This window comes from Borostomias antarcticus (assembly GCF_949987555.1).
Source record: "Borostomias antarcticus genome assembly, chromosome: 24".
Lineage (NCBI taxonomy): Eukaryota > Metazoa > Chordata > Actinopteri > Stomiiformes > Stomiidae > Borostomias > Borostomias antarcticus.
In genome coordinates this window covers 16,684,494-16,697,790 of record NC_140257.1, presented here as the reverse complement: position 1 = coordinate 16,697,790, position 13,297 = coordinate 16,684,494, and the positions used below count along the sequence as shown (strand labels likewise).

Here is a 13,297-nt window from a genome sequence, read left to right as displayed (position 1 = left end):
CCAAGCCGGGAGGGAGTAGTGGAGAGGAGGGCGGAGGTCAGTCAAGTCAAGTCGGGCTTCATCCGTGTTGCATCCTGGGGGGAACGCCCCACCCCAAGGTGCGTCAAGTTTTTCCTTATTCAAACTCCATCGGCTCAAAACCCCACCCTGGCGCGCCGCCCCCTCCCCCACCGTCGAGGTGCGAAACGAGTGCACCCCGGGCCTGCCGCCGGGGTGGTCAGGCGTCGGCGTGGTGCTGCAGGAGTTGGACCACGTAGCGCAGCCGGTGCCTCAGCTCGGCCGAGCAGCCCAGCTCCGTCAGCATGCTCAGCAGGTAGGTGGAGGAGGCGCGCTGGCGGCTGATGTAGGTGAGCAGCCACGCAGAGTCGGACGCAGACCTGCACAGGATGATCTTGGTGTGGTCCGTGTAGAAGTTCACCTGAGGAGGAGAGGAGATGGAGAGATGTGGTTAAAAGGGGCGGACCGTTACAGTACATGGAGTCCCTTTGGGGGAAAAGTAGCCCATGAATGAGGCTTTGGAAGAGGGCTACACACAAGGACTGTATTCCCTTAGGAAGAGGGTTATAGCTAGGGTTGCACAATTCTGTGAATAATCACAAACCTCCCATGGGGATTAACAGGAATTTGTGGGAATAATGGGAATTGACGGGAATAAACTGGAATTGACGGGAATAAACTGGATAAACCTGTGAATTCCCATTAATTCCCATAAATTCTTGTTAATTCCCATGGGACGTTTGAGAATATTCCCGGAATTTCGCAACCCTAGTTATATCCAATGAATGATGCTTTGGAGGAGGGTTCTACAGGGCTGGATAACAACAAAACAACATTTCCTCCATCAGGACCATATAGATCTATAATCTATCCAGCTAATTAACTAATTAACTAGCTAATTAACTAACTAACTAACTAACTATCCACCTAGCTCCACAGGCTCATGTCTCACCTGCAGGGTGCCGTTGTTGAAGAGCATCACAAGGGCGTGGTCCGTCTTCACCCACTGTAGCAGGAGAGGCGTGGAGGAGGAGGAGGAGGAAGGCTGGCCCTCACAGTGGAGGTCTCCTCCCTGGAGAACACAAGGATGGTTTTACAGTACAGGTCTGGGATCAGCTCATCATCACCATCCGGTATTGATTGATCACTACTTGATTGATTAGTATCAGTCAAACTAATGTTGACTGTGACCAAAATATGTTCCAAGCTACCTACAAGATCAGTTCCTAGATCATAATTCGCCACAGTCATTACAACCCCACTCAACTACAATACCCACAACCCACTGCTGCGATGCCGTACCTCCATGAGGTTCTGTTCCATGTAGTTGGCCATGAGCTCTACGATGTGTTTCTGGCAGCGGAGCTGCTCTGGCAGAGCACTGGTCTGGAAGCTGAAGTGTTTGTTGTTGGTCATGCAGTAGTGCACCGTCCTGAGGAGAGAGGGGGACACACAGTCTGCTCAGCAAAGGTCAAAGGTTACAAATGACTCATTTCATTAGTGTTCAGTCGCAGTGTTCAAACATCACATTATAGCAGAGGTGCTATAGATATCATTTTTATAATATTATAATATTTATTATAATAATTATAATATAAAAATATAGAAAGAGACAAAGGTACAGAGAGAATTATTGATTGATTAATTTAACGTTCAATTAAATGTCGATGAGTCCTAATTAATCCTTTATAATATAGAAAGGTACAGAGAATTATTGATTGATTAATTTAACGTTAAATTAAATGTTGATGAGTCCTAACTGAATGTTGTGTTTATCTCTGAGATGTCTAAAGTTTGGTTCCCATCTGTAACGAGGCCCCTGAGCCAGTAGCATGACGACGCTGGTTCCATCTGTAACGAGGCCCCTGAGCCAGTAGCATGACCACGCTGGTACCATCTGTAACGAGGCCCCTGAGCCAGTAGCATCTCAGCGTTGGGAGCGATCAGGAGTCCTAACAGTATTGGCTCACGAGCCTTAAGAGGTTTTTATTCATTTATTTTATGATACGTCTACATAAAAATGTTACTACCCTACTTTCTCATCCTATTATATAAACTAGCAGTGATTCTCGGCGGTGGGAGTGAACGGGTTCTTACTTGCGCTCGTCACACAGACTGAGGTGGGTGCCCTCGTTGAAGAGCACGCCGATGTTGCGGTTGGACAGCTGGTAGCCGAAGCCGTATTTGTTGGAGTAGTCGACCCACTTGGTGACCCAGACGAAGGGCTTGGGTCTGGAGAGACAGGGAGGGTTCCGGGTCGCTGGGGAGGAAGGAGAGGAGAGACAGGTCGGCATGAAGGTAAACGAGAGGGTCAGTAGAGAGGGTCAGTAGAGAGGGTCAGACGCCTGTGGAACTCACCTGCTGGCATGGAGGACAGACAGCTGTTGAGGACCTTCATAGCTGAGTCAGCGACTGCAGCAGGAGTAAGAACATCTTCACATGCTGAGAGAGGGAGAGGGAGGGAGGGAGGGAGAGAGAGAGGAAGGGAAGGAGAGGGAGGGAGAGAGAGAGGGGTGAAGTCCAACTCAACACCAACATACAGTGACAGCCTAGCACTGACTCAACCACTTGTCAAGTCGATAAGCCAAAGTTGCAAGGCGTCAAACGAGACTGCCGGCCACGGCGATGTCAACGCCAGAGACAGAGGAAGGGCTGAAGTCATGTTGTCGTCACTGTCAGCCAACGCTACATTTAAACTACAGGGTTGTCTGGCCATGTCTCTTGGCACAAACCCATGTGATATTCGTCAGCATTACTAACATATTAAAAAAGGCCTTCGTAACCTTTGACCTGTGGTGAAGGTAAACCAGTCGGTTTAGGGTCAAAGCTGCACCACAGCAAAACCACGACCCCGTTATCCCGTGACTGGCCGTTCTCATGCCATGTTTTCACATATGAATGATTTTACAGAAAACTGAAATGAGACGTATTTGTTTTAAATCAAGGAATCAAACAATTTACTACATGAGAAGGCAAGTCGTTAAAGAAAATAATTTGACTGAGGCCACCACGACACACACTGTACAGGCTAGTTCGTTCTAATAGAATGTTTAATTCTATAAGAACGAAATAGCCTGTACAATGTGTGTCGTGGAGGCCTCACAGTCAAATTATTTTCTAATCCCATTTTCTCCTGTAGAACACAACAGATGTGTATGTCTGTGCATTAGATGCCATTTACAGTGTCTTGAGTCTGCAAATATCAGCTTTTAGCCTACCATAAAATGCAAAATCAGGGGTTTTCATGGATATCTAATATCTAATATTATCTAATAATAAGCCATTTAAACAATTGACAAGCACACAGGTTTACATCCCACTATGAACTAGAAATACCGCTTGGTGGATGTATGCCTCCTCCAAAGGTCAGCTTGCTCTAAACATGTTTTGTGAACTAGACCCTAAGTCAAGTGATATTGACCTTTGACCTCCAAAATCTAACATCTAAAGTGCCAAGCAATCGAACTGAATTGCGACCATAGCTTTGGAGGGAGGAGGGGGGGGGAGGGAGGGGGGGGAAGAGACCAAACCAGCCTGAGCTGTGACTCACGGTCAGTGCTGCTGGCCACCGTGCCTTTGAAGGAGCGTGATATGGACTTCCTGGACTCCTCCTCGGCCGGAGTGTCCGTTGGTCCGGAGCCGACGGGCTGACCAGCAGGGGAGGTCACCTGGACAGGAAGGACGAAGGGGACGTCAGCATCACCGCCACACATGAGACCTCCAGACTGAGACCTCCAGACAGACCTCCAGACAGGGACCTCCAGACTGAGACCTCCACACTGAGACCTCGACCTCCAGACTGAGGGACATCCACACTGAGACATCCAGACTGAGACCTCCAGACTGAGACCCCCACACTGAGACCTCCAGACTGAGACCCCCACACTGAGACCCCCACACTGAGACCCCCACACTGAGACCCCCAGACTGAGACCTCCATACTGAGACCTCCATACTGAGACCTCCAGACTGAGACCTCCAGACTGAGACCCCCAGACTGAGACCCCCAGACTGAGACCTCCAGACTGAGGGACCTCCAGGACTGAGACGTCCACACTGAGACCTCCAGACTGAGACCCCCAGACTGAGACCCCCAGACTGAGACCTCCAGACTGAGACCTCCAGACTGAGGGACCTCCAGGACTGAGACGTCCACACTGAGACCTCCAGACTGAGACCCCCACACTGAGACCCCCAGACTGAGACCCCCAGACTGAGGAACCTCCAGACTGAGACGTCCACACTGAGACCTCCACACTGAGACCCCCACACTGAGACCCCCACACTGAGACCCCCACACTGAGACCCCCACACTGAGACCTCCACACTGAGACCCCCACACTGAGACCCCCACACTGAGACCCCCACACTGAGACCCCCAGACTGAGACCTCCAGACTGAGACCTCCAGACTGAGACCCCCACACTGAGACCCCCACACTGAGACCCCCACACTGAGACCTCCAGACTGAGACCCCCACACTGAGACCCCCACACTGAGACCCCCACACTGAGACCCCCACACTGAGACCCCCACACTGAGAGACCTCCAGACTGAGGGACCTCCACACATGAGACCTCCAAACATGAGACCCCCACACTGAGACCCCCACACTGAGACCCCCAGACTGAGACCTCCAGACTGAGACCTCCAGACTGAGGGACATCCAGACTGAGACCTCCAGACTGAGACCCCCACACTGAGACCCCCACACTGAGACCCCCACACTGAGACCCCCACACTGAGACCCCCACACTGAGACGTCCACACTGAGACGTCTACACTGAGACCCCCAGACTGAGACGTCCACACTGAGACCCCCAGACTGAGACCTCCACACAGACGTCCACACTGAGACGTCCACACTGAGACGTCCAGACTGAGACCTCCAGACTGAGGAACCCCCAGACTGAGACCTCCAGACTGAGACCCCCAGACTGAGACCCCCAGACTGAGGGACCTCAATCAAAACGTCAACTACTCTGCAGCCTCAAGTGTTGAATGTCCCGCCCGCTCAATAACGTTCCAATGAAATTCATCTAAACGTATGTCCCGCCCTTGCAGCCCGTTTCAGGCGGAAATACGTCAAAGAACGGAAGCAAGATCTTCTCCAACTTCCCTTTCGGTGTATCTTTACAGCAGCTTATCAGCACTAATCAGTTCCTCATTCCAGTCCCCCGTAAACAGTTAGACATTTAGAGGTTCCCAGACAGGCAATTTAATATCCGTGATCTAGCATAGGACTGTGTGAAAATGAAGCGCAGGTTCGAGAGGCTGTGACATTAAAGGCTCCCAAGTTCAGCTAGCTAGCGCTCTCTCTCTCTCTCTCTCTCTCTCTCATCGGTAGCACGACACTATTGTGATGCGCGCTGCCACAACCACGGCCTGCGGTCGACCCAGACTCCAATTATAACCCAGCAGCTCAGCACCCGCCTGACGTACGGCCTCCTGTATATCAACACACATGTCCTCAACACAGACATGTCCTCGCTGTGGGTACGTACGGCCTCCTGTACATCAACACAGACATGTCCTCAACACAGACATGTCCTCCTGTATATCAACACAGACATGTCCTCCTGTATATCAACACAGACATGTCCTCAACACAGACATGTCCTCAACACAGACATGTCCTACTGTATATCAACACACATGTCCTCAACACAGACATGTCCTCCTGTATATCAACACAGACATGTCCTCGCTGTGGGGACGTACGGCCTCCTGTATATCAACACAAACATGTCCTCCTGTATATCAACACGTCCTACTGTATATCAACACAGACATGTCCTCCTGTATATCAACACAGACATGTCCTCCTGTACATCAACAGACATGTCCTACTGTATATCAACACAGACATGTCCTCCTGTACATCAACAGACATGTCCTCCTGTACATCAACACACATGTCCTCCTGTACATCAACACACATGTCCTCCTGTATATCAACACACACATGTCCTCGCTGTGGGGACTCACATCATCACATTCAGGCCACAGACATAAAGCAGAGTCCAATGCTGACTCACTCAAAAGTCAAATTACTTTCTCTTTCCAGGTTAATCCGTATCGGGGGAACAAGTCGTGCTGCGTTACTTGAGATGTTTAAAAAAGGTCGTTGTCAGCGTTCGCGTCGCCCGCAGGTCGCCTACCTCGTTGACCCCGACGGTTTTGTAGCTCATCTGACGACTGATGGAGCAGCGGACGATGCCCGACACCAGCTTGGAGATGTCATCTTTCTCCTCGCATGGAATCTTCTCCGCTGCAGAAAAACGCCACAAAAGATGAATGAAGATATGACATCACAGTGTGAAGGATAGGGGTAGTCAGACAGGGTACGCTTGTGTGGGATAGGGGTAGTCAGACAGGGTACGCTTGTGAGGGATAGGGGTAGTCAGACAGGGTACTCTTGTGACGGATAGGGGTAGTCAGACAGGGTACGCTTGTGGCGGAGAGGGGTAGTCGGGGTAGCTATGCCACGCTCACCTTTGGGCTTCTTCTTGCCGAAGAGGCTCTTGGCCATCTTGGTGAAGAACTTCTTGGCAGGGCTGGGGGGGTGGAGCTCTGGCACCATGACACAACTGCTGGGGGGCAGCTTGTCCGGGGTGAAGCCCTACGTGGGGGGAGAGGGGGGGGGGACAGAGAGAGAGAGAGAGAGAGAGAGAGAGAGAGAGAGAGGGAGGTTTATGAATGAGAGAAGCGAGCAAGCCTGCAAAAGCCTGCATTTCAATGAGCCACTTAGCACAATTAATACTTCCAGCCTCTCACAAGATAAGACCAGCCCTGAGGGGGGGGGGGGGGGGGCTGCAGAGCACAGCTGACCAGCAGAGGTAGAGAGAGCAGGCTCAGTCCTGGTATATGGTGATACCAGGCAAACAGAGATACCGTCAACTGAGAAAGACATTCATTCGCTGTATTATAGGCGAAACAACACTGTGCTCTGCCAATGCATGTGGATTATGGGTATTTAACCTGTCGGTTAACTCGACCAACCACCCTACTATAGAGGACACGGCGTTGGGCACGTACTTTGGTGAAAAACTCGTGGTTGATGATCTGATCAAGCGTGAGGCGGTCACTCGGGTTCTTCTGGAGGACACTTGATATGAGTCTCTGGGCAGCGGGGGAGAGGGTGGAGGGGAGGGTGTATCTCACTTCCTTGATGCACTTGTACGTCTCCTTCAGATCCAGCGTCTCGAACGGAGGGTTGCCGCACATCAGCGTGTACCTGAGAGAAAAGAGGCGCACGCCAGCTTCATTCGGGGGATCTGCTGCGCTGCAGTCCAGGATTCAGAGTTTCACAGGTTTAATCTCGTTTTGAGAGATTTCTCTAACAGACACGTATCCTGTGTGTCATCAACACCGAGAGGAAGGAGGCTGCAGTCTGACCTCGTTGTACCCATAAAGAGATACCCATACAGAGATACCCATAAAGAGATACCCATACAGAGATACCCATACAGAGATACCCATACAGAGATACCCATACAGAGATACCCATACAGAGATACAGATACCCATAAAGAAATACCTATACAGAGATACCCATAAAGAGATACTCATAAAGAAATACTCATACAGATACCCATACAGAGATACCCATACAGAGATACCCATACAGAGATACCCATAAAGAGATACCCATAAAGAGATACTCAAAGAGATACTCAAAGAGATACTCATAAAGAAATACTCATACAGATACCCATACAGAGATACCCATACAGAGATACCCATACAGAGATACCCACACAGAGATACCCATACAGAGATACCCACACAGAGATACCCACACAGAGATACCCACACAGAGATACCCACACAGAGATACCCACACAGAGATACCCACACAGAGATACCCATACAGAGATACCCATACAGAGATACCCATACAGAGATACCCATACAGAGATACCCATAAAGAGATACCCATAAAGAGATACCAATACAGAGATACTCAATACAGAGATACTCAAAGAGATACTCATAAAGAAATACTCATACAGATACCCATAAAGAGATACCCATACAGAGATTCCCATAAAGAGATACCCATACAGAGATACCCATACAGAGATACCCCTACACAGATACCCCTACACAGATACCCCTACACAGATACCCCTACACAGATACCCCTACACAGATACCCCTACACAGATACCCCTACACAGATACCCATACACAGATACCCATACACAGATACCCATACACAGATACCCATACACAGATACCCATACACAGATACCCAAAGTCACTGTTTGCAAAAGGCATTAGTACTCTTCCGCTGCCTACACTTTCATCGTCAACAACACTTGATCATGGCCTGAAACCATGTTCTTAGTCAACCTACGGTACAGTATGCAACCCCAACCAGGAAGAGATACGTACTTTCCCCCAACGCAACACACCCACCAGGCGGGGTACTCACATGACGCAGCCTAGCGACCAGACGCAACACACCCACCAGACAGGGTACTCACATGACGCAGCCTAGCTTTCCCCCAACGCAACACACCCACCAGGCGGGGTACTCACATGACGCAGCCTAGCTTTTCCCCAACGCAACACACCCACCAGACGGGGTACTCACATGACGCAGCCTAGCGACCAGACGTCCGATTCGGTCCCGTGGCCCTGGCGGTTGAGCACCTCGGGGGCGAGGTAGTTCGGAGTTCCACAGATGGTTCTGAGAGGAAAAACCGGTTTGGAACAGGCGGTTAGGCGCCGCTCACACGCCAGGTGATGTCATGGTTTTTGAGTGAGACGCCAGAGGAACAAGGTTTCTTACTTCTTCCTCTGCTCCACCGTCTCCAGCTTGGCGGCGAGGCCAAAGTCTCCCAAACGCAACTCCATGTTCTCGTTCACAAAGAAGTTACCTGAGAGATGAGAACTTGGGTTGAGTTTCTGACTGTCGTTTGCATAAAACCTTCACTGAAAAGGCATTTTATAACAGAACGTGAAGTTCTGGTGTGCCTGTTCCATTTAAGTACTTAGCATGTGCTAAGTACATCGCCCGTGGCCTACATTCACTGAATAGGTACATTTCTAAAATGCTTTTCCAGTGCAGCTTTGACGTAGGCGCATTCCCGCTGGTCCACATACCTAGCTTTAGATCCCGGTGGAGGATGCTTCTGTTGTGCAGGTATTTGAGTCCGGAGATGATCTGCCGTAGATAGTAGCGCACCTCGGGGTCAGTGAGAGTGTGTCTGGCTTTCCAGATGTGCGCTAGAGACTGGAACAGACCAGAGAGGAGATTAGAACGCCACCGTCCTGTTCAAAGTGGGGAGTAGATCTTTGTCGCTGCCCCACGTATATGATATGAACATGAGCGAACCTTTCAGAGCCGACCGGACATCTATACAAGGACACACACCGGACATCTATACAAGGACACACACCGGACATCTATACAAGGACACACACCGGACATCTATACACACACCGTGACAACACAACACCGCCTACCAGACATCTATACAAGGACACACACCTGACATCTATACAAGGACACACACCAGACATATATACAAGGACACACATCGGACATCTATACAAGGACACACACAGGACATCTATACAAGGACACACACCAGACATCTATACAAGGACACACACCGGACATCTATACACACACACCAGACATCTATACAAGGACACACCAGACATCTATACAAGGACACACACCAGACATCTATACACACACACCACACATCTATACACACACACCACACATCTATACAAGGACACACACAGGACATCTATACAAGGACACACACCAGACATCTATACAAGGACACACACTGGACATCTATACAAGGACACACACTGGACATCTACACAAGGACACACACCGGACATCTATACAAGGACACACACCAGACATCTATACAAGGACACACACCAGACATCTATACAAGGACACACACCAGACATCTATACAAGGACACACACCAGACATCTATACAAGGACACACACAGGACATCTATACAAGGACACACACAGGACATCTATACAAGGACACACACCAGACATCTATACAAGGACACACACCGGACATGTATACAAAGACATACACCGGACATCTATACAAGGACACACACTGTGACAACACAACACCACCTCTACAGCCCAGCTCACCTTTCTGCTGCAGAGCTCCAGGAAAATGTAGATGTTGTCTTGGTCCTCAAAGTGATGCGAGAACTTCACCACGTGTTTGTGTGAGAGGGTTTTGTGGAGCTCGATTTCATTGGTAATCTGTCGACAGGAGACGTTATTCATTTGTGAGGCACATTAGTGAGGCGGACATTTATGTGTGTGTGTGTGTGTGTGTGTGTGTGTGTGTGTGTGTGTGTATGCGTGTGTGTGTGTGTCTACCTTCTCTCTCTGATGAGGCTTGGACACTCGGCTCTGTGGAATCACCTTCACAGCGTACATCTTGTTGCTGGTAAGGTCTGTCATTTCGTAGCATCGTGCAAATCCACCCTTGGGGGAGACAAACGGACAACACAGGTCACCAACCCTGCAGGGATTAGAACCATAACCCCCTACCCAGGGATTAGAACCATAACCCCCTACACAGGGATTAGAACCATAACCCCCTACCCAGGGATTACAACCATAACCCCCTACACAGGGATTAGAACCATAACCCCCTACCCAGGGATTACAACCATAACCCCCTACCCAGGGATTAGAACCATAACTCCCTACCCTGGGATTACAACCATAACCCCCTACCCAGGGATTAGAACCATAACTCCCTACCCAGGTATTAGAACCATAACCCCCTACCCAGGGATTAGAACCATACACCCCCTACCCAGGGATTAGAACCATAACCCCCTACCCAGGGATTAGAACCATAACCCCCTACCCAGGGATTACAACCATAACCCCCTACCCAGGGATTAGAACCATAACCCCCTACCCAGGGATTAGAACCATAACCCCCTACCCAGGGGCGGGGATCCTGGGGGGGTCAGGGGGGACATGTCCCCCCGAATATTTGATCATTAAAATTGCCCCCCCCCCCCCCCCCCCCCCCAATATTTAGATTGTGGTAGTGGCATTCAAATGTCCATACAGCCGCGGCGCGTAGGAAGATGTCCCCCCCCCAAAATACTCAATTTCAATGTAAATGTCCCCCAAAGTTGGATACAGATCCCCGCCATTGCCCCTCAATCCGACCAGTCTCTCGATGGAGAACCGTCAGATCCACCAGCCAAAACCCTGCATGTTCAACAATGACCCCATGTACACAACCAGCTCAACAATGACCCATGTACACAACCAGCTCAACAATGACTCATGTACACAACCAGCTCAACAACACGATGCTCATGAGCGGCGCCGAAATTGGCACGACAACATCAACGATGATAAAGAGATCACACTGACTCGTTATGTGCACATATGAAGACTTGGACGCCATGTTCGGCTCACTGCGCCGTCTGACACCACGACACCTCAAAGCAATGCGGCAGCTGCCACACAGTCGCCTCGCTGCCTCACAGCCACCAACGTGTTGCTACAATGCACGGTGGCAATATCACAAAACAGCGTTTTCCAATGCGTAAAGGTGACAATGTAGTCCATGTTGAACCATCGGTCAAATGTTCAGCTCATACATGAACAAGCCTTGCCTACCAGGCTTATTTACAAACTAGGCTTGTTTACTAGGTTTATTTACAGGAGCGATTTCCCATCACAAAGAACCGATATGTGAGCAAACCTGTTCCATGGCGCGTATGTAAGGTTAGGACTCTCCTCGTTCCATGACGCTCAGGAGAGCTTGGTCACATCCTGAACATCCTGAACACGAGGTCAGACCCGCAGAGGGACACTCTCCCCGGGGGGGAACACTCACCCCGCAGAGGAACACTCACCCCGGGGGGGATCTGGGAAATGGGCTCCAAGATGCTCGATTTGAGAAGCGGCTGGTGCCAAAATGGAAAGGATACCGCTGACGCATAAAGCTTATTCTGATTCAGTGCCATCAGCCATCAGACCTTGGCTATCGTAGATGCGACTGGATGTTTGCCTTTGCTATGAGCCATTGTAGCCTATTAAATGCCATTACCTTTCCCAGAAGCTTCCCCTTGCTGTAGGATCTCCCCGTCTTGGAGTCCGTGATCACCTGAGCGAGTTCGGGTTTGATTTGCTCGGGTTTAGTCCTGTTGCTGGTGGTTTTGGCAGAATTAGTCAGAACCTGGCTCCGCTCCGGAGAAGGCTTGAATAAATCCGGATTCATGGTTTGACATGAATGGCGCTGCTCTGCTGTGAAACACCCTGCTGTATCCATTCATCCACAGTAACGCGTTTAACACACACGTCCCGTCGCCGTCTCGGTTCTTCTAGCACGCTGCGACGACGCGCTCTGCGGTTATAACCCGGCGCTGACGTCACGGGGAGGGCGTGTCTGAGCGAGTCACCCCGATGTGCCGGCGAGGAGACGAGGAGACGAGGCCTCGGCTTCGGATGGGAACGAGGCCTTGGCTTCGGGTGGGAACTTCACTAGAAATATGAATGAAACCCCCGTGCGTATTGATGACTTCGGATGGGAACTTCACTAGAAATATGAATGAAACCCCCGTGCGTATTGATGACTCACCTGCTAGGCTGCTACTGAACCACTGGGGATACCAGCGTATCTGATAAAGAGAGACACGTGTTTTTTTGTAGGGAATAAATCACACTATGATCATTTGCCTTTATTCATGTGACTATCCTCACTAAACAAAGGCTCAGTTTTCCAGTGATAAAACCGCAGCCTACGGTAGCTATTTCATACACACGCATCAGCCAGTGGTGTGTAGTGGTGACTAGACCAGTATCAGCGGTGGATAAAGTGTGTACATCCTGGTGTGTCTGTGGATAAAGAAGTGTGTATGCTGTGTCTGTGGATAAGAAGTGTGCGTACTGTATGTCTGTGGTGAAGTGTGTATCGTAGGCCTACTGTGGATAAATACGCGTGTAGGCCTATACTGCGTGTCTGTGGATAAAGTACTGTGTAGACTATACTGTGTCTGTAGTTAAGAAGTTGGTACAGGGCGCGTCTGTGGATAAACACATGTATTTATAGTGTCTGTGGTTAAGCTGTCTGTGAATAAATACGTATACTACACTGGCATTACCAGGCGCACATCTAGCCCAGTAAACCTATTGTAATTTTCCCATCGGGCTGTCTACAGCATGCCTGGGCATGCCCCTTCACTTGAACAAGTGGTGGATGTCGCCACCTGGTGGACAATTAAGAAGCTCCACTTTGAGTGAGCATGGCGAGGAACG

At 50.0% G+C, this 13,297-nt stretch overlaps 1 protein-coding gene across 1 annotated transcript; it reads right to left on the bottom strand.

The window, feature by feature from the left end:
* Window positions 1-217: 217 nt before the first annotated feature.
* plk3 (polo-like kinase 3) lies at window positions 218-12,311 on the bottom strand (the record flags this gene model as incomplete). The annotated part of the gene is made up of 15 exons (XM_084458122.1): window positions 218-418; window positions 950-1,069; window positions 1,300-1,429; window positions 2,095-2,257; window positions 2,356-2,439; window positions 3,548-3,665; window positions 6,159-6,268; window positions 6,493-6,619; window positions 7,036-7,234; window positions 8,600-8,695; window positions 8,798-8,885; window positions 9,112-9,241; window positions 10,148-10,264; window positions 10,385-10,492; window positions 12,090-12,311. 15 exons carry the CDS (start codon window positions 12,309-12,311, stop codon window positions 218-220), a joined length of 2,013 nt encoding a protein of 670 aa, XP_084314248.1.
* Between the last annotated feature and the right edge of the window lie 986 nt (window positions 12,312-13,297).